General features: G+C 39.4%; 1 protein-coding gene across 2 annotated transcripts in view; it reads right to left on the bottom strand.

Moving 5' to 3' along the window:
- Window positions 1-742: 742 nt before the first annotated feature.
- LOC126278553 (protein SYS1 homolog) overlaps window positions 743-21,386 on the bottom strand; it is a 41,320-nt gene continuing 20,676 nt past the window's right edge. For both annotated transcript variants that reach the window (XM_049978743.1, XM_049978742.1), the window contains 2 exons: window positions 18,574-18,641; window positions 743-1,088 (listed from right to left, as the gene is read on the bottom strand). In XM_049978743.1, coding sequence (XP_049834700.1) covers window positions 848-1,088; window positions 18,574-18,641 — 309 coding nt within the window. In that variant the 3' untranslated portion in view covers window positions 743-847. The remainder of the gene's footprint in view (window positions 1,089-18,573; window positions 18,642-21,386) is intronic.

A 21,386-nucleotide genomic window follows, 5' to 3' on the forward strand; every position in this document is an offset into this window, starting at 1 on the left:
CTTTCTATCAGCAAGGCCTTTGTCAGAAATAAACAACACACACACACACACACACACACACACACACACACACACACACACTGGTCTCAGCAGCTACAGACTGTGATCATGTGTGTGAGATATGTGTCAGCATGAGAGAGAGCATGAGCATATGAGTGTGTTTTGTCTATTTTTGACAAAGGCATTGCTGGCCAAAAGCTCACTCTCTGACAATCTTTTTGTTGTACCTATCAGCGACTCAGCATCTCCGCTATATGGTAAGTAGCAACTACCCTTTAATAATATTGTTACATTCCATCCACGATTTTCCCTTATTTGATAGTACAAATTCTTAAGTGTGCATAACCACTATTCTATCTGAGTACTTCTTGCTGTAGACTTACGCTGCTAATCTTACAGGCATCGATTTAGTTATGCTTGCCTGGCAGCTGCACTCTCAAAAATATCTGTGGAGCGAATGCCTTCTCAGTGTCTGGAAAATTAACTGTAGCTAATTAAATCTTGTCTTGCAGGCTAATATTTCAATGATGGAACAGGATATCCTGTAACATCTATAGCAAAAATCTAAAGACTTTGAGCTTTAAAGGGGTAAGAATCACAGCAAAAGGGCAATTATATGAAAAAAATGGATCTTATGTAACCATTTCTATCTTTATATCCATTGGTATTTTTGATTAATTGTTGACTTCTCCACATGATATCCCAGTCTGTTATATTTCCATATCAAATTTCATGAAATGCATTTGCAGCTGTAGAACATTTTTATTTTTAAGACAAATGTTACATTTCTCCTAGTCAAACGAGCACAAACATGGAAATTTAAAGTCATCTGTTGCACCATTAATCATCACAGGTCTGCTTTAGGTCCCATATTTAAAGGAATTGCTTGTAGTTCTGTCCTCATGCAAAGAAATTCTCCACACACACACATGATTGTGAGGCACACTATATTCAATAACCACCATGAGAAAGCACTTGGGAAGTGGCTGTTGTAGTACCAGCATATAATGAGGTGTATTAGATGAGCTGTACAAGAAAAATCCAAGCACTGCTTTGTACGCTGCACAATAAACCACAGTCCTAGAGCACTGAAAAGAAATTAAAATCAAGGTTTATCATCATACCAAAAGGGGTTGGGGTTGTTGATGCAAGACAAGAATATGTAAGTGGCCATCAAAATGTTTCCATCTGAGGGAATTGCTGCATCATATATGCAATTAAGCGCGACTCTGATGTGGGTATACAAGTGCCAACATGTAGGCAAGGGATTAATGTGGCATTTGTGTCTTTCTGATGTGCATGTGGTAAATGAGAAAACAAATTATGGCAGCATTACCCCAAAAAGGACTGGTGCTTTTCTTTACCGCCAAAGGACACACACCTGTGCACATCGTTTGGAGAATGAAGGATGTGTATGGGGCAACATGCCGGCCAAAAACCACAGTTGTGGAATGGTGTACCAAGTTCTGTGCTGATCGTGATTCAACACTAGATGCTGGTTGATCTGTGAGGCTAGCTTCATCCATTACAGACAGCAATTCAAGGAACCTGGTGTCTCCATCACTCGGGAATGGTACTGACCAAAGCTGGAGAAATTATAGCATGCAATTAAGGAGAAATGTCCAAGAAAACTATGAATGGGCTGCTGCTGCTGCTTCATGATAACATATGTCATATTGCAAATGTTGCAAAGCACGCAGATGTTACACCAATGTAAATGGGAGACACACTAGCACCAGCCCTACAGTACTGATCTCTCCCAGATGGGATTATCGTGACTTCGGTTCCTTGAAAAAATGCCCCAAAGATTTGACAATTCCTTTCAGATGAGGATATGCAGCATGCAGTTACAGACTTATTAATGAAGCAAGACAGTGTTTTACCAAATGGGTATCTTGAAGCTGGTGCATTGCCGGGATGAGTGTGTCAGTGTTCATGATAATATTGCCCAATTGGCATACTGATTCTGGTCTGTGTGGCCTTCAAACCGAAACTTTTTGATTGCCCCTTATATTTATCATACTTCATTTTTATTGTATATCAGTATTACGATTATTCCTACAATATGTTAACTAAAGATATAACAAGATCATACTCTTTAGAAAGTTCAGTTTCAGTCTTAATGTAGTAGGCAAATGTGCATTATATAGCATCAAACATAAGAGAAATAAATAATTATAGTAGAATTCGTATCTTCTTTACAGCCTCCATTATTCATTGAGCAAAATAATAGATTACAAAGATTTTCATCAATCACAAAAGAAAGAAAAAAAAAAAGAACTGGTGATAAATGGACCAATTAATGTTAAGAGTAAAAGCCCACGTAATATTTGAAGAGAAACTAGACGTGTTTTCAATTGAAACACCCAATTGTTTATGTCTGTTTCCATATATATATAAACAAAGATTCCAAGACTTACCAAGCGGGAAAGCGCCGGTAGACAGGCACAATAAATAAAAAACAAACACACACACACACACACACACACACACACACACACACACACACACAATTTCTAGCTTTCGCAACTGACGGTTGCTTCTTCAGGAAAGAGGGAAGGAGAGGGAAAGACGAAAGGATGTGGGCTTTAAGGCCTTTACAAATGTCTGCTTGTGTCTGTGTATGTGCGGATGGATATGTGTGTGTATGCGAGTGTACACCTGTCCTTTTTTTCCCCTAAGGTAAGTCTTTCCGCTCCCGGGATTGAAATGACTCCTTACCCTCTCCCTTAAAACCCACATCCTTTCGTCTTTCCCTCTCCTTCCCTCTTTCCTGAAGAAGCAACCGTCGGTTGCGAAAGCTAGAAATTCTGCGTGTGTGTTATTTTATTGTGCCTGTCTACCAGCGCTTTCCCGCTTGGTAAGTCTTGGAATCTTTGTTTTTAATATATTTTTCCCATGTGGAAGTTTCTTTCTATTATATATATGACAGTCAAATTTTATATTTCATGATGAACAGTGGTACCATTGTGTTGTTCCCAAAACACAACGATGTATATATCACAAATAAGAACATCTTAGTCATTTCTCGGTTAAAGAAAGATCTATAAAGACTCCACACTAACTCTGTCAGAACAAAAGTAATGAAAGGACATAGCTGTCTCTTTACAGGTGAGGTTATAACGACATTCACCTGTACTGATATGTGGAAATAGAAATTACAAATATGGCTGCTCAAATACAAATCTAGTAATTAACTGTGTGCTTCCTGGTGTTCTATCGAGCTGTTGTTTCCATTTTATGCACAATATTTCAAGAAGTGATCCAACTGTGTTCTTCACATGCTGTGAGTTTTGTTTTTACGTATACTTGCTGCCTATACTCCAACCATACTGTAAACTATTGTTCATAGTTGAGTTCGATTCCCGATGTCCACTGCTCTATTTGACACGTTTGTTTCTTAGACCTTGCTCTAGTATTCTGTAAAACACAAAAGTTTCTCAGCATTTTCCAACTTTGATGGATATGATGACCAACAAGATTGTAATAAATTGGGTGCCTGACCCCCAAGCGTTATTCAAATTGAAACCACTGTCCTTGTTCATGACAGAAACTAACTATGCTGCCCCACAAACTTAGCATTTACATCACAATACTGGTCTCATTGTATTTAATTTCATGATTATATTCAAGGTACTGCCTCTGGGATAGCATAATTAAGGATTCTGTTGAAATAAGATGTCAGAAAACCAAATAATCAGGGATGGTAGTTTTAATTTAAATAACGCTTGGGGTCCAGCACTCAGTTTATTAAAATCTTAACAGCCATCATATCCGCCACAGTTTGAAAAAGCTGAAAGAATATGTGTTTCACAGATCATCAGTGCAAGGTCTGAAAAACATAAAGCTATACACTGTGAGGTGTGACAACAATAGTTCACAGTCTGGTTGGAGTCCAAGCAGCGAGTAAACATGCCAATGAAACTTGCAGCACCTATAAGATGATGACTGGTATGATTGTCATACTATTGTGCATAAAATGGAAAGAATAACGTGGCAGAATGCCAAAATCACATCATTAAAATCATTTGCACCAAGAAAACCTGAGAATCACAAATCTAGTGTCTTAACCTTGTCTGGATTCGGACCTTGCAGATATGCTGCTGGATAATACAATAATTCACATTCATTGTAATTGACTACCCATAGAATGGTAAATAAAAGAATGTGAAATCAATCCAGAGTGTTACCAATTTCCTTTCAATACATGCTGGAAGGACAGGTATATCAAGTGTCACTAGTCTAATCATATGTGGGTAACGGACAAAAATTTGATCATCTGTCAAAGAACTCACGATTTTTCATGTGTGTTGTTGATTTCAGTTTTAAGCATTTAGTCACATGTTAAGGAGTGCATTAATAGATTTTCATCTGAGCTTATATCTCCTATCAAACGAATGTTGGTCACTGCCCAAAACAGATCAAAACAAACCAACCTGATACATCAAATGCCAGAATAATGTGTCAATTCTGCCTAAGTTGCTGTCAAATGTTAGAAGACAAAGATGTTTTAGGTTAGAGCTGTTTTTATCACAAACCTGAACTTTTATCAAATAGTAAAAATTTAATTCTGGTATTTCTAGTATTATAAAAATATATTATACAATGAAAGCATAGTTCCACACAGAAAAGTACTACAAGTAATATCTTGGCTGTATTACCCATGTTCAAAGTTGAGGTCACTAACACGTGCCTGTGCAGTTCTTGAGATAGGCTGATGGTCTGAATCCTTGTGGTGTATGAAATTTTCACAGCCAGGATTCTGCTGGCATGGGGAGAAGAGACGGTAGCAGTACTGTCTCGTCAAGTGAGAGCATGTGACACTACTGATGTTAATTCATCTGTAGGATTGGGATATAAAGCTCAGCTGCTCCCTTGGTGCTATTAAAGGGGAGTAAGCTATGTGCTGGCACCAGGTATCACCCTCTCCTTCTGGCTATAATCACACAACACAATGTGACACTACGTTGTACACACATTCATTACACTCATCTACACTCCACAAATACACATGACACATCTCTCACTTATCTGTAGGAAAGGGGCCAATGTGCGTAGATGAGAAACACCCTTTTCATCAGGGCAGCTGAACCCACACCTTGGGATATCCCTGACCAACAGTGCCACACGAAATTTAATTTAATTTTTTGCTATAATCTTACTGGTTTTATGGCTTACATTCTTCTTCTTCTTCTTCTTCTTCTTGCCAATGCAGGCCATTTAATGGCTTAAAATAAATCAGTATATTTTTTCTCTTATGGGCAACGAATCAAAATACTTTTCGTTTCAATACCTACTCAAACATTAAATCATATTGAACAATGTAGTCTGGAAGATGTGTCTTTGGTACTGACAGCTCAGTATTGTTACTGTATTGTCTGGTGACCACTGCACGCCAGCCAGTAATGGACTGGGCTCGAGCAGGTAGCACAAGCCACATTGCCATGTTGTAAAATTGACATGCATGTGTTTCATTGTTTGTGTAACTAGAAATCTAGTTCATAGTTTATTTTGTTTTTATGAGTTTATTTGCTTAAATTAATTTCAAACTATGCCCACTGTGATGAGTTATGCTTGCATAACTTGCGAGACCAAGATGTGAAGTGAAACTGGGGAAGAAAATCGTGCTACACAGCCAGGTTTGTGAATCTGCATGTTCAGTGATGGACTATGTAGACAAAGAAAAGGAGAAAAGTGAGCCCTTTTATCCTGTCAATCAGGTTGATAAGGGAACTGAACAGCTTTGAAAGTAACTGAACACTGTTGTAAAGATATGGGAAGAACAGTACAATATAGATTGTGATGAGAGTGGCAAATCAAGGCTGCAGACACCAGGAAAAAAGCAGCCAAGGAAAAAGTAAGAGATTTGACCAATTCCTACAAACATGCTATATGTAATCAGGCTATTATAACAGAAGGGAAAATCCCAAATTAACTACATTGCTCCTTCATAAAGATGATCTTTTTAAAGGCAGCAAATTTTCACTGCATAACTGTGCACAAAACATAGGCTTCAGCTTCTAAGTGTTTAATGGATATGATATATTAATGGATAGGACAGGTGTTGTTGCATGGCATTGTAGATTTCTGTGCAAAATCTGGGCTGTAACATGGTGAGATGAAACTTGGATTAATGCCAGCCATTCTTCAAGTAGCGGCTGGAAAAATGAAATGTCCAAGAATGCAATGGCAGTGCCTGTTGGAAAAGGGGGGAAAATTATTATTTTATATGCAGGTACTTTCAACACAGAAGGGTGATCAACAGCACAGTTTTCTCAAAATGGTTCATGACACTGCTTATTACAAATCTGACAAAGCCATCAGTGCTCATTATGGATAATGCCCCACATCATTCTATTGTTCACATCTAAGACATAAGAGATAGAAAATAATGACTTGAACCATGTTAAGATTATTATCGGGAGTGACAGTCACCTGAATGTTACCCAGCTAGTCACAGGCAAGCAACACCCTTAACTGGGCAGGGGATGCTGTTTTAATCCAAGAAGAATCACCATCTGTCCTTGTAATCAAGTATTGGAGGGAGTATTTCTATGGAGGGAGTATTTATATGCTTGTTGTTTGGCCCTACGTTCCTCCCATGGTGAAGCCAGCCAAGAAAACATTTTGTGGCCATCTCTCTGCGCTGAATAAGGGTTTTTTTTTTCCTTCTGAATAGGCTGATGGGGCCGTATGACCACAAGTGGGACAAAACTTCATCTGTTTCAAATGCAAGTCATGCACCACAGTGCCACAAACTCTGAACAGGTGCTTCCCCCGTGGGAGCCACCCACCCTCAGCAATGGCTACCTGGTCAGTAATCTGTTGCTTGGAGTCCCCATGCCCCAGCACCATGGGCACATACTCCTTGGCATACATGTGGAAGTTTCAGTTCAGGCACAATATTGCAGTCCCTGCATGGTCAGGGGCTACCACCATGCAAGTACTAGATGACCCCCTCACAATGGGATGGCCACTAAGCTGTGTTTCAGCATACTATCTCATTGGAAAAGAAAGGTGCTAAGGTGGAAAGGCACAAAGGTGGAACACATATCACACTGGGCGACTTTCCCTGCATGATATGCACTTCTGAAAAATTTGGAAAAGTGGTGGCAGGTCAAACCCAAAAATGGGGACCAAGTATTTATTAATGAAAAGTGTAGACAGTATCAGAACTGAAATGGAAAACTAAGGTCCTAAAACATGTACCAGGGCCAAGCAGGAACTGCACCAAAAGACCTTCTGTTAGAAAGACAGAGGGAAGACTTTCTGTTAGAAAGACAGAGGGGGGAAAGGGATAGTGGAAACATATGCTTGTAGCACAGAAAGGGAAGTTGTGGTGCAAAGTTGTGGGCCCCATGGTAGCCAAGCACATACTCAAAAAGATTTGTGATCCCTGTGGGGGGTGGGGGGTATTGTACCAAGCTTAGTCTTCCAGACAACAACTGTCTGTTTACAAAAGTGAATGATTTCAAAATGTCTTTAGATCAAGATCTTAGATTAATAATTCTTATAAAACTTTCTGAATCATGTGTGCATCAGTAGTACTGTCCTTGCAGTAGTTTAGTTCAGTCTCAAAAACTTGCTCTTTAACATAAGCATTATAACGTGTCAGCACACAAACTGTGGAAAATTTAAACAAAACTCTCAAAACTACAATCTGTCAGGCACTTCTAAAATGTGACTTGATCTTGTGTGTTATGCTTCCAATTCATTATCCATGTCTTGTTTCTCATGTGAACCACATTTCAGGGTTATTTTCCATCTCCCTAAATTCCTCTGTGTCAATTTCTTTTTTACTTCTCCCCATTAAATTTTGTTTTCTCTTTTATGTTAAAATTGGTGAAGTTTCAACAGTTGTCCAACATTACTTCTTCCATCTCATCATCTCAACACCTCGCCCCCCCCCCCTCCCCCCCCCCCCCTTACTGAATTTTTTTTGTTTCGGCATCTGGTAGGCAGGTTTCCTTCTGCTTCAAACATTTCCACTTCATTATCATTTATTGATAAGCTTTGTAAGGTACACACTTTTCACACAAAATTGATTTTCGGTCTTAATATTAAAACTGGGGGACGGGACTGTGGTAAAGCTGCTTGCATCTGTAACAGTACGTACTCATGCTGCCCTCTCCATCATTTAATACTGCCAGACTGTCTTTTGATCTCCTATCAAACACATTGTAACAAGAAAGCAGCAAACAAAACTCTCAGGACCATTTGATAAGTGCCTCCAAAATTATAATATGCCAAATTAATGTACAAGGCACGAGTTGTAGCACACACACACACACACGCAGGGGAGAGGGAGATTTCAAACTCACACTACAAGCTCTACAACTTCTTTTGATTTTAAACAGAAACCTATCTTCAAATCTGCAAGATGGAGGAAAGGATATAATCCTGACAGCTTTTTTTTAAACCACAGACACACAACTTAGCCATGCTATTAGAGAATAATGAAATGACTACTGAGATTTTTTGTTATTTATCTAACACTGACAAACTTACTTTGAAAATTAATGATGACACAGAATGTGAAGGGGATTGTGACAATGCTGATGACGAAGAAGAGGATGAAATACAAATGGGTAGTCATAAAACATCAAGTATACTTGAGAAGAAGATGGAAAAAAGATTTTGATTTTGGAACAAGAGATAAAAGCAAAACACTAATCTCACTGCATTCACAAGATCAATGCAAATTTCCTCTGTCATTTAGTAATGTTGAGGGTGCAATTAAGTCATTTAGGTCACTGGAAGATGACCTGTTAAAAAGTGGATCATAGACTTTTGAGTAAATGGCATTTTTAATGGATTGGAGTGAACTGCATATGCTTGTTTTTGCAAAATCACTTGAAGGTTTGGCTAAGATTTCTATTCACGGTGAGAAGGGTCTTACATTGTGGGCTGCATTTAAGAAAGTTTTGCAGGAAGAGTTTGGCATGAAAACAAAAGCTGTGGAGGTTAACCAACTGCTGGCTCAATGAAATAAGAAACAAGAAGGGTCTCTTCAAGAAAATTTTCCTGTAATGAAGGAAATTGCCAGCTGTGCCAATAATACTTGACTCCTTATTTCAGTATGTGACTGATGGAACAGAAGCTGACTCCAGCAGAAAACTTCTACTTTAAGGCACTGGAAGTGTGAGAAAGTTTAAGGAAAAAATGAGGCGTTATGAAAGAGCTGTGAAACTGTTGCTGAAAAGAAATTAACAAAGTTGCAGCAGTGAAAATTTAAACTCCGTTAAGAAAGAGGCTAAAGACTCAAGTAACAGAAATACTACAAGCACAGCTTGGGACCCAAACAAAAAGTGTTTCAACTGTGGTGCAAGCAGTCACAAGTCAAGTGACTGCAACCACAACAACAATGAACGAGAAGAATAATCAAAAGGCGATTATGAATGCAAACAGTGTTAAGACTGCAAATTTAAATATGTATGGATAACTAACTGAGAAGTGAAGGCATTAATTGGCTGTGGCAGCCAATTTAATTTATTATGACATGATGTTCATTAGTCTGTGGATACTCCAATTTTGCAAGAAACAGATGGAGTCTTGACAGGATCTCGAAAAAACTTCATCTCTCCACATGCGTATTTTACAGGCATTGTCGAGACTGATTGTGTGCAAATTGAAACATATTTGTGTGGTTTCCAGAGCCACAATGAATTTAGAAATGGTAGATGGAATTGATTTTCTAGATCAAATTGAAGTTTTAATAAACAAGGGTGGAGTTACAATTAGAAAACTTGAAGGGGAAGCTCATCTTACATGTATCCATGACACACAAAGAAGAATTAGACACTGAAAACTCTGTTGGTGATGAAACAAAGAAAGACATTGAGGATTTAGTGACTAATTACACCCCAATGAAGACAAAGTCCAGTGATGTCAGAATGAAGATTACTGTGAGAGAACAACAACCGGTATGTAGAAGGCCCATAAGATTGTCACCAGGAGTGAAACAAATTGTTAACATCCATGTTCAGAAGTGGCATGATCATCGAATAACAGAACCAAGTTTATCTGAATATGCTAGTTGTAAAAAAGAAAAATGGAGATTATCACAAATTAAACACGATCACAGTGAAAGATCATTATCCATTGCTCCTCATACAAGATCTTTTAGATAAACTACAAGATACCTGGGTGTTTTCCATGCTAGACCTCCAGAATGTTTTTCTTTTCCACATTGGTGTTGAAGAAGAAAGCTGAAAATATACATTGTTTGTGGCACACTCAGTGTAGTTTCAGTTTAGAAAAGTTCCACCATGCTTATCAAATTCACCTGTAGTGTTCCAGCATTTTACAATTTTTTTTGGGATTGACTCAAGAGAACATCATACTTATTTACATGGACAATACTATAATATCAACAAAGAGTGATTATGAAGCACTTCACTTCAATGGATTGATTTAGTGTTAGAAACTGCAGAAGAATACAGCTTGAAATTAATTTTGTAAAATGCCTGTTCTTGAAGAGGAATGTTTAATTACTTGGGTGTGTTATACAGTGTAGACAAATCTGACCTCCTCCTGAGAAGACAATAGCTGTTCAAAATTTTCCAGAACCAAAATCTATTGCAGCAATACAAAAGTTCCTATGTCTGATAGGATCCTTTAGGAAGTTTTGCTCAAATCAGTATGCAACTGCCAAACCCCTGAGTGATTTATTGAGGAATAATCGAGAACATAGGATTGAAGAGTAGCAGAGACAAGTATTCAAGCTCAAAGATATTCTTTCGTTGGACCCAGTTTAAAAAAGCTACAGCCCAACATGCAAAACTGAGTTACACAGGGACACAAGCTAAGAATGTTTTGGAGAAATATTTTGCAAAAATCTACAGACAGTGACAAGTTCCATCCAGTCTCATAAATGAGTAAAAAACACCTCAAGAGGAAAAATGCAATAGATATGAGCTTGAAGTTTTAACTATTGTTAATGCCTTAAGGAAATTCAGTGTGTCTTTGTGAGGAATACATTTTAAAATTTTAATCGATTGCATTGCAAATCAAAAAGATTATGGATACATAGGGTTTGTCACCATCAATAGCAAGATGGGCTTTAGCCTTGGAAGAGCATTCTTACACTATCGAATACCACTCTGATTCTAGGCTGAAACATATAGGTGCCTTAAGTCAGTGTATGAATGAACTGCTTGGTTTTGCAGATGGTTTAATTGCTAGAGACAGTATGCTCAAGAGAAGGATGATGGTTTAGCAGCAGTCAAGAGCATTCTCAAAGAACGGCCTTATGAAAACCTTATTATAAGATGTGGAATTCTTTTCAAGTCTTATGACAGAAGAGAGACTCTGGCGATTTCACATACTATGCAATGTAAAATCATCAAGCTTGTGGATAAGAACTGAGTTAAGCAAACTGAGGAGGAAGTAAAACAAAATTATAAACTGAATTTGACTAAAAAGGTCAAAAGAAGGGTTTTAAATTATGTAAAATGTTTAATTGTAAGTAAGAAATCAGGAAATAAAGTTTCCTTCATCCCTTATTCAAAGAAACTGAGCCATTATCAAACAATGGAAAATCCAGGATGGAATATAAAAATATTATGAAAAGGGTAGTTGCTACTCACCATGCAGTGGAGATGCTGGCTCACAGATAGGCACAACAAAAAGAATGTCATAAAGTGAACTTTTGGCCAACAAGGCCTTTGTCGAACACACACACACACACACACACACACACACACACACACACACACACACACACACACACACACACACGACTACAGTCTCTGGCAGCTTAAGCCACAGTCTAAGTTGCCAGAGACTGTGGTCGTTTGTGTGTGTGTGTGTGTGTGTGTGTGTGTGTGTGTGTGTGTGTGTGTGTGTTCAAAAAAAGACCTTGTTGGTCAAAAGCTCACTTTCTGACAGTCTTTTTGTTGTGCCTGTACATGACTCAGCATTCTCCCCTACATGGTGAATAACAACTATCCTTGTCACAATAAAGTGAACCATTATGGGCTTATCACATGGATCATATTGTACCACTTCAATCAAAGCACAAAGGATACAACCACATTCTAAGAATTATTTAAAATTAGTGAAAAACAGTCTAGATTGCGATGGTTATTTTATTTAAAATAACCAGTTTCGGCCTGCTCTGAGGTCATCTTCAGAATAGCACCATCAGAAGATGTTGACGACATCTGGAACAGTCCTACCTTAGTTGCTGAAACTGCTCTGTTTCAGCAACTGAGGTCTACTGACAGTTCTGGATGTCATCAACATCAGTTGATGGTGTTATTCTGAATATGGCCTAAGACTAGGCCGAAACCAGTTTGTTCACATAAAATAACCATTACGCTCTAGACTGTTTTTCACTAATTTCATAGCTTACAAGATTGCTGTTCTCCAAAAATGTTAGCTAAAACTAAGAATTTTTGATGCATTTATCAAGTTTATCACGTGTAAGACTACAAGATCAATAGAAGCAACTAGCAAGATGGGCTTAACAACAATTTTGTAAATCCAGTGCAAGTAATTTCTGACAGAGGGACTTGCTCTACTTCTCAAGAATTCAAGGAGTACTGCACTACAGAAGGAACACACTTTAATAATGGCAGACTTCCTACAGCCAGTGGACAGGTTGAGAGGATCAAGTCTACTTTGACTAAAATCACTGTTAAGCTTAGTATTGATAGCTCTAATGAATGGTACAAGGTGGTACTATCAGTTCAACATCCAACAGAAGTACTGGAAAACCCTATTTTAATTTGTGATAAGAGTTACGATGCATAAACAGACTGGTCTTCACAACATAAAATTATTACAAGGTGTACAACTTTGCTCCCGCCGTTTGCCGGTAGGTGGCAACAACGGTAAATAGCAGTTGAAAAAAAAAAAGAGATTGCAGACATTAGGCAGTTAGCTTGGTGCCTCGGTCAACATAACCTCATTCAAACATTAGTTGATTTGTATCTGCATCATAGAGTTGTTCTTGATTGAAAATGTCAGTTTACAAGCCTAATTCTTGTCATTTGTGGGAGATGTTACTGTTTTGTTTCAATAGAAGAAATTAGCGGCTGAGTCTCATTGAATGCTCTCAAGTACGTAAGGTAAGGGTATTACTGAAAGAATGTGTCATGAGTGGTTTCAAAGCTTCAAGAACAGTGATTTTAACACTGTAGAGCACCATAGTGGTGGAAGAGAGAATGTTATAGAAGATACAGAATTGGAGACATTGCTGAGTGAAGACTTATGTCAAACTCAAGAAGAATTGGCACAATTAGTGTGAGTGACATAGCAAGCCATTTCAAAACATCTCAAAGCCATGGGCATGATTCAGAAAGAAGGAACTTGGGTCCCGTGTGAGCTGAAACCAAGAGACGTTGAAAGGTGTTTGTGAACAGTTGCTTCAGAGACAAAAACGGAAGGGATTTTTGCATTGCATTGTGACCGGGGATGAAAAATGGGTTAATTACAATATCTCTGAACTCAAAAACTCATGGGGATATCCCAGCCATGCTTCCACGTTGATGGCCAAACTGAATATTCACAGCTCCACAATCATGCTCTGCATTTGGTGGGACCAGCACGATGTCATGTGCTATGAGGTGTTAAAACCAAGTAAAACAATCACAGGTGCCTGTTATCGAATGCAATTAATGTGTTCGAGCAGAGCATTAAAAGACAAACAGCGAGAGGCATGTTTTTGCAGCACGACAACACTGAAGCCCATGTTGCAAAAAGGGTCAAAACATACTTGGAAACATTAAAATGGGAAGTCCTATCCCTGCCACCGTATTCTCCAGACATTGCTCCCTTTGACTATCACCTATTTAGATCAATGGCACATGGTCTGGCTGACCAACACTTCTGATCTCATGAAGAAGTCAAAATTGGATCGATTCATGGATGAATTCAAAAGATAAACAATTTTTTTTGACATGGGATTCGTACACTGCCCGAAAGATGGGAGAAAGTAGTGGCCAGCGATGGAAAATACTTTGAATGACATGTGTAACCAATTTGTTTCATTAAAGTCTCAAATGTCGGGGAAAAAACGGAGGAATCAAAGTTGTACACCTTGTAGAAGAAGAAATTTGTAGTTCACTTTTAGAGAGATGCAGTAATTTGATGGAAGATGCTAAGCTACAGATCAGCAAGGTGCAAGAAGAAAACCAAGCTAACTTTCACAGACGTCAGAAGAAAGCCTTGAAGATTGAAGTTGGTGATCTGGTGAGAGTATAATGAACACAAACTGGAGCAACACTAAAGGTAAAGGCCAAGAACTTAGGTCCCTATTGAGTCACAAAAGTTAAAACTAATGATACCTATGACATATGCCAAGAACATGATAACCACAAGGGTCCTAGAACTGCAACAACATGCACTGATTTTATGAAACCCTGGCCAAGTGACTACTCATAATCTGAATTGGATGATATCAGGATGACCAAATGTGGGATTTGGATTGAGGGTTAAAGGCTTCTCCTGATGAGACTGGTGATGTGCTCCAGAGAAGCTGAATACAGGACAGTAATTTTGTGTGTTCGAAGAGAAACAATATTCACAGAAAAAACACAAATTTGTTGATTAAGATCTTTTGTTTCTTTTGACAGTTCAGTATTATAGTTTATAACTAAGATATAAATAAATAATTCATGAAAATCTGACCTCATCAAAATGAATGAACTCAATACTGCAATCAACTTGTAAAAATGCACAGAAGCTGCACAGTTAGACAACATATATACAGAATTAATGGAACATGTGGCTGCAACATGTGGTACTGGCTTTTAAATCTTTACAATGATATTCTGCAAGAGGCAAGTTAACAAAACCTTTCAAGAGCAGCAAAATTATTATTACCCATAAGCCTAAGGAAAACATCACTTTGCCAGAAAGTTACAGACCAGTTGCACTTTTAACCAATTGCTTCAAGATACTTGAAAGAATGCTTTATGCATGTCTAACATCATTTGTAAACAACAGCATACCAATAAGCAAGATGGTTTTATGACAGGGAGAAGCTGCTGCAATCAGGTCCTCTTTCTCATAGCCTACATAGGCAGAAGATTCCAACAACAACAAAAACATCAGTTGCATTTCTTAATTTAAGTTCAGCCTATGATACAGTTTGGAAAGGACTGACACTCATGATATAACAGCTTATTCCTTGCATACACTTTCTTCATCTACTCAACAAGATGTTCAGTGTCAGATTTTTCCAAGAACACATCTATGGAAAGTAAAGTATTTTCCATAGTCTACAAATTAGCCTACCTCAATTATCTATATCAGCTACTCTAATGTTTAACATATACATCACAGATACATTACCAACATCTTGGAAATTCATGTACACAGATAACACGACCATCAGTACTCAGTGTTTGAGTTTGGCCCAAACAGAAGACCTTGTCATAATTAGTGAATACTACAAAAAAGATGGTTTCCAGCTGGCTCCAAACAAAAATAAAGTCACATTGTTCCATCTTTGGAGCAGAGAAGCTCAAAGAACTCTTGTTGTTCACTATGATGGAGTCACATTGAAAGATAATCCACATCATACATACCTCTGTGTCACTATTGAAAGAACACTCACCTTCAAACAGCACAAAAAAAAAGAAACCACACACACACACACACACACACACACACACACACACACATCTGATTCAGAAGCTGGGCAGTATGTTGTGGTATTCTACTGATAAAACTTCAAGAATTAGCATAACAGCCCTTATACACTCAGCTCCTGTGTGAATCAACAGTTGCCATACCAACATTGCCAACAAACAACTAAACCAGGCAATCCAAACCATAACAGAAACTATTAGAACAATTGCCTTCCAATGACTACCACAATCTCTTACCTCCAAACTAAATGGCTGGCAGCCCTCAAATCACAGTTGGGGAAAATGTAATGTCAACCATCCCTTTCCATTTGTGTTGATTTCCCCAAATGACAGCAACTGAGACTGAAGCCAAGACACCCCCTGTAGCATTTGCCAATCAGCTCAATGACTTCAACATCAATGATCACTGGACATCACTCTGGCAAGATCAGAATGTCATGAACCTTCATCTCATGACAGGTCCAACTTTGAAGGTAGCAGGATTTTCTCTTCCCTGAAGACAATGATGTAAGACTGTCAGTATAGAAACAGGGATTAGTGATCATGATGTCATTATTGAAACTATACTTACGAAAGTTAATAAAGCAGTCAAGAAGGATAGGTGAGTGTTTCTGCTAGGTAGAGCATCTCACTTAGAGAGTGAATTAATTCCACTTAGTTACAGTAAGATGGATGCAGAGGGATTATGGGCAAAGTTCAAGGACATTGTAAGTCATGGTCAGGGGAGTTATGTGCCTAGAGTAAGTGGATAAAGGATGGAAAAGAACCATCATGGTTTAATAATGAAATTTAGAAAATGCTGAGGATCAGAGGCTCTTGCACTCTCGGATCAAAAGAGAATGCACAAATGACGACAAGCAAAGGTTAGTAGAGATTTGTGTCTCTGTGAAAAGATCTGTGTGTGACGCATACAACAAGTACCACAGTCATACCTTAGCAAAAGATCTGGCAGGGAACTGAGAAAAATCATCAGTCAGACTCCCATATGGACAACATAAGTATTCCTGGCATAGAGAAACAACTGAAAGATTTGAAAGCAAATAAGTCACCATGTCCAGATGGAATCCCAATTTGGTTTGACAAAGAGTACTCTATGGCACTGGCCCCTCATGTAGCTTGCATTTATCATGAATCTCTCATCCAGCACAAGCTCCCACATGACTGGGAAAAAAGCACAGGTGACTCCGGTATATAAAAAGGATAAAACAATGGACCTGCAAAATTACAGAGCCAATATCCCCAACTTCAGTTTGCTGCAGAACCCTTGAACATTTTCTCTGTATGAATATAATAAATTTTCTTGAAACTAAGAAGTTTACGTCCACGAATCAGTATGGTTTTAGAAATCATTACTCATGCAAAACTAAGATTGTCCTTTTGTCACAAGATATACTGCAAACTGTGGATGAAGGGCAACAAGCAGATTCCATACTCCTATATTTCCAGAAAGCATTTGATAGTGTGCCCAACTGCTGGCTGTTAACGAAGGCATGAGCATATGGAATAAGTTCATAGATATGTGAGTGGCTCAAAGACTTCTTAAATAATAGAACCCAGTTTGTTGTTCCTGATGGCAAGTGCTCATCAGAGTCAAGGGTATCATCAGGAGTTTCATACGGAACTGTGACAGGACCACCGTTGTTCTCTACATACATGATTTGGCAGATGGGTGGGCAGAAATCTGTGGTTGTTTACTGATGATGATGTGGTGTACATAAGGTGTCAAAGTTGAGTAACTGCAAGAGGATACAAGATCACATAGACAAAAATTCTAGTTGGTGTGATGAATGGCAGCTAGCTCTAAATGTGGGAAAATGTAAGTTGATGTGAATGAGTAGGAAAAACAAACCAGTGAGTTTCAGATACAGCATTAGTAGTGTACTGTTCGACACAGTCACATTGTTTAAATATCTGGACATAACGTTGCAAAGTGGTATGAAATAGAACAAGTATATGAGGGCTTTGGTAGGGATTATGGATGGTCAACCTTGGTTTATTGGGAGAATTTTAAGAAAGCGTGGTTCATCTGTAACGGAAACGGCATATAGGGCACTGGTGCACCCTATTTTTGATTACTGCTCCAGTGTTTGAGATCTGTACCAGCTCAGATTGAAGGAGGACATCAAAGCAATTCAGAGGCAGGTTACCTAAGTGTTAAAGAACTTGAATTGCAACCTCTAGAGGGAATGCAACATTCTTTTTGAAGAACACTATTGAGAAAATTTAGAGAATCGGCATTTGAAGCTGACTGCCAAATGATTCCACTGCTGCCAACATTCAGTGCACATATGGACCATGAAGGTAAGTAACGAAAAATTAGGGCTCATACGGACAGTCGCGTTTTCCCCATTCTATTTGCAAGTGGAACAAGTAGTGCTATAGGATGCCCTCTGCCATGCACTTTATGATGATTTTTCAGTGTATCTATGCAGCTGTCGGTGTAGATTCGCACAAACCATGGCATCTGCAACAAAAGCTTGACTCAGTGGGCAGTGTCGGAATGCCTCCAATGTGATCGATGTTGAGCCAAAGAGCAATCAATCACCCACCTGGCCCTGGTTTGCCCCAATACCTCCTTCAAGCGTGTGCTACAAGACATCCACAACCTCACCACTGAAGCATTGGAATGGCTGGGGCCCATAGTGACCTGCGTTTGTAATAAAGAAAGGGCAATGAATGAAACAGATATATGTTCCTTTTGTTTAAGTTTTCAATTGCTATTGTAACTTTTAAGTTATCTGTTACAATGTGCGCAAGTTCGTTTGAACATTACTCCCACCAAAAACAGACATGTCATTCAATGAACATGACACTAAATAAATTTAATGAAATTAAGTACTAATACAAATCGTGGAATCAACTGTGTTCACCAAGCTGTGGACTTGAAAGATTTACAACACTGAAATATTAACTCATGAAAGATCTTAATAAAATACCTATCAAACAAAAAAAATCTGCAGCAATAATGACCTACCCAACAAGAGCATTTAAGACAAATGCAGTAATGATTAATTTTCCATTAACATCTCGTACATGAACCTCCTGAAATAAAGAGAGAGCAAAATTGTTAAATAAACATCATAAAATCTACAGAAAAACAACTTAAAATAATTAAATAATATGCCACTGGGCAATAATAATTTTCCACTGGCATGTTAAGAAGATAAAATAAATAACATGTAAAGCCAATTTAATGTAATATCTACAATTTCAATTTGTTGCGAACAAAATAAATAATATCTGTGCAGTTCCAATACATTGCAAGAGACATAGTTTAATTCAACGGTGTTACAAATTGTAGTACACTGTGATAAAAATAGGTCTTACTACTATACAATTCCTAATACTGTGAATGTGTCATGACTTTTGATCTATTATTTATCCATAATACTGTACATGAACTACAGAAACACACCCTGTCAGCAATTTTTTAAATCTATTCTACCTACATTTAACATGAATTTTTTCAATCTTTCCCATCCATAGTGTCTCTCTTCTGCAAAGATGGTCTGCAGCTAAGTATGCTGTTTACTTGGGCTGTGGTTTATTTCTCTGTTCAACATCTATCATGAATGTTGTTCTGTCATTAATTTCTGTTACTTTTATACTCAACTATTTATTTGTGAAGCTCCGTCCAGCAGCAAATGTTTTTGCACTTCTCCCAAAAATTGAGTGATCTGTATGTTTGTGGCACACAGTCACACGCAGTAGAACACATTATTTACAGCTTTCAAGCTCTGGCTATTTTTCTGGGTGAAAATTAACACATTCACACACACAACCACACAGGCATCCAACGGCACATATTGCAGACATGAAGACACTGACTATTACAGAACAGTTGCCTGATGGAGGGGCAGTGGGGTAGGGAGGGACACATGAGGCAAGGGAAGAAATAGCTCAAGGCAGCAGTGGAAAAAATAGATGACTCAGTGTCTGCACAATGACAACGAAAGGTGTTCTGAGGGGACAGGGGGGTGGGGAGGGGGAGGAGCGGAAAGAGGAAGGTGGAAATAGAGACAAGGAGAGTGTGGAATTGGGAAACAATGACAGGACAGAGGGCGGGGGGGGGGGGAGGGAGGGGGGGGTGGGAGGGGGAGAGAGAGAGAGAGAGAGAGAGAGAGAGAGAGAGAGAGAGAGAGGGGAGGGGGGAGGGGGGAAAGAGGGGGGAGGGGGAGAGAGGGGGAGGGGGAGGGGGAGGGGGGAGAGGGGGAGGGAGGGGGAGGGGGAGAGGGAGGGAGGGTCAGTTGGTTGAAAAGAGGGGAGAAGGAAGCATATGAGGTCATCAGTCCCTTGTTCCAAATAAAACAATGCCCTAAGTGTGAGAATAAAACAGACAAGAATATAACACAAAATGGAAAACCGCAAGAAGGAAGGAAGCGCAACGAACACTAAAAGGAACAAAAGAGGACAAGAAAACAGAGAGATGCCAGAAACAGAAGACAGTAAAACAAGAGAGCAGATTACAGTGGCTGGCTGACCACGAGAACAAAAAGAAAAAGCCAGCCACTCTGCAACACATTAAAACCTCCACCCTAAAAGCACTAGGGTGGAGGACACAGAGGGACAAATGACGTGCTAAACCTAAGATCAAATGATAAAACCCACCCTCAAGAATGAAACTAAATCAGCCAATGAGGCAATGTCAGATAAAATGAGTGGCATCAAGTCTGGTAACTCAAGATTTCATCGCTGTGCAGTCAAAGTGGAACAATGCACCAGATTACGGGCCACTGTCAACTGGGCACTGCACCGACACTGAGGTGGGTCTTCATGGCACAGCAGGTAACCGTGGGTCGCCCAAGTGTGGCCAGTGTGGAGCCGGCAGAAGGCAACTGATTACCTGCAAGAGGCCCGCATGGAAGACTTCCACACATACATAGTCTCCTTAATGACACAATGATTGTTGTGCATACTGTTATGCCATTCCATCTCCCACAGCTGAAAAACCCTGTGGCGTATGTCAGAACGCAGGTCATGTTCAGAGATGCCAATCTCCAGAAGCGGTTTCCACATAGCCTGTTTGGCCAGCCTGTCGGCAAGTTCGTTGCCTGGGATGCCGATGTGTCCTGGAGTCCACACAAACACCACTGAATGATGGGACTGGTCCAAGACATAGATGGACTCTTGGGTGGTTGCTGCCAAAGGAAGGAGAGGGTAACACTGGCTGATAGCTTGTAAGCTGATCAAGGAGTCTGTACACAGAAGAAACGATTCCTCAGGGCATGAATGGATATACTGAAATGCACGAGGTATGGCCACCAGCTCTGCAGTGAATGTACTGCAGCCATTGGGCAAGGAATGCTGTTCAATATGACCTCTGTGGGCAAAGGCGTAGCCAACATTACCATCAGCCATCGAGCCGTTGGTGTAAACCACTTCAGAAACACAGAACACTTCAAGAATCGAGGCGAAGTGACTGTGGAGAGCTGCAGGATTAATGAAGTCCCTAGGGCCACACTAAAGGTCCAGGCAAAGCTTCGGCCTACAGCTAAACCACGGTGGTGTACGTGAATTGATTTTGAGGAGACGTGGTACATGTAAGGACTTCAGTTCAGACAGAAGCGATCACACGCAAACTGCAATCATTAGCCCTGACCTGGGCAGCCTATGCGGGAGGTGAACTGCCATGGTTGGGAAAAGAAGATGGTAATTGGGATGTTCAGGAGAGCAATGAAGTGTGCAATGTAACTGGTGAGCAGTTGTGCACGTCTGATCTTCAGTGGAGGGGTGGGGGAAGAGAGGAAGGTGAAGCTGGAGAGAGACAGGGTGTGAGGGGGACAGGGA

Source organism: Schistocerca gregaria, chromosome 6 (genome assembly GCF_023897955.1).
Source record: "Schistocerca gregaria isolate iqSchGreg1 chromosome 6, iqSchGreg1.2, whole genome shotgun sequence".
Lineage (NCBI taxonomy): Eukaryota > Metazoa > Arthropoda > Insecta > Orthoptera > Acrididae > Schistocerca > Schistocerca gregaria.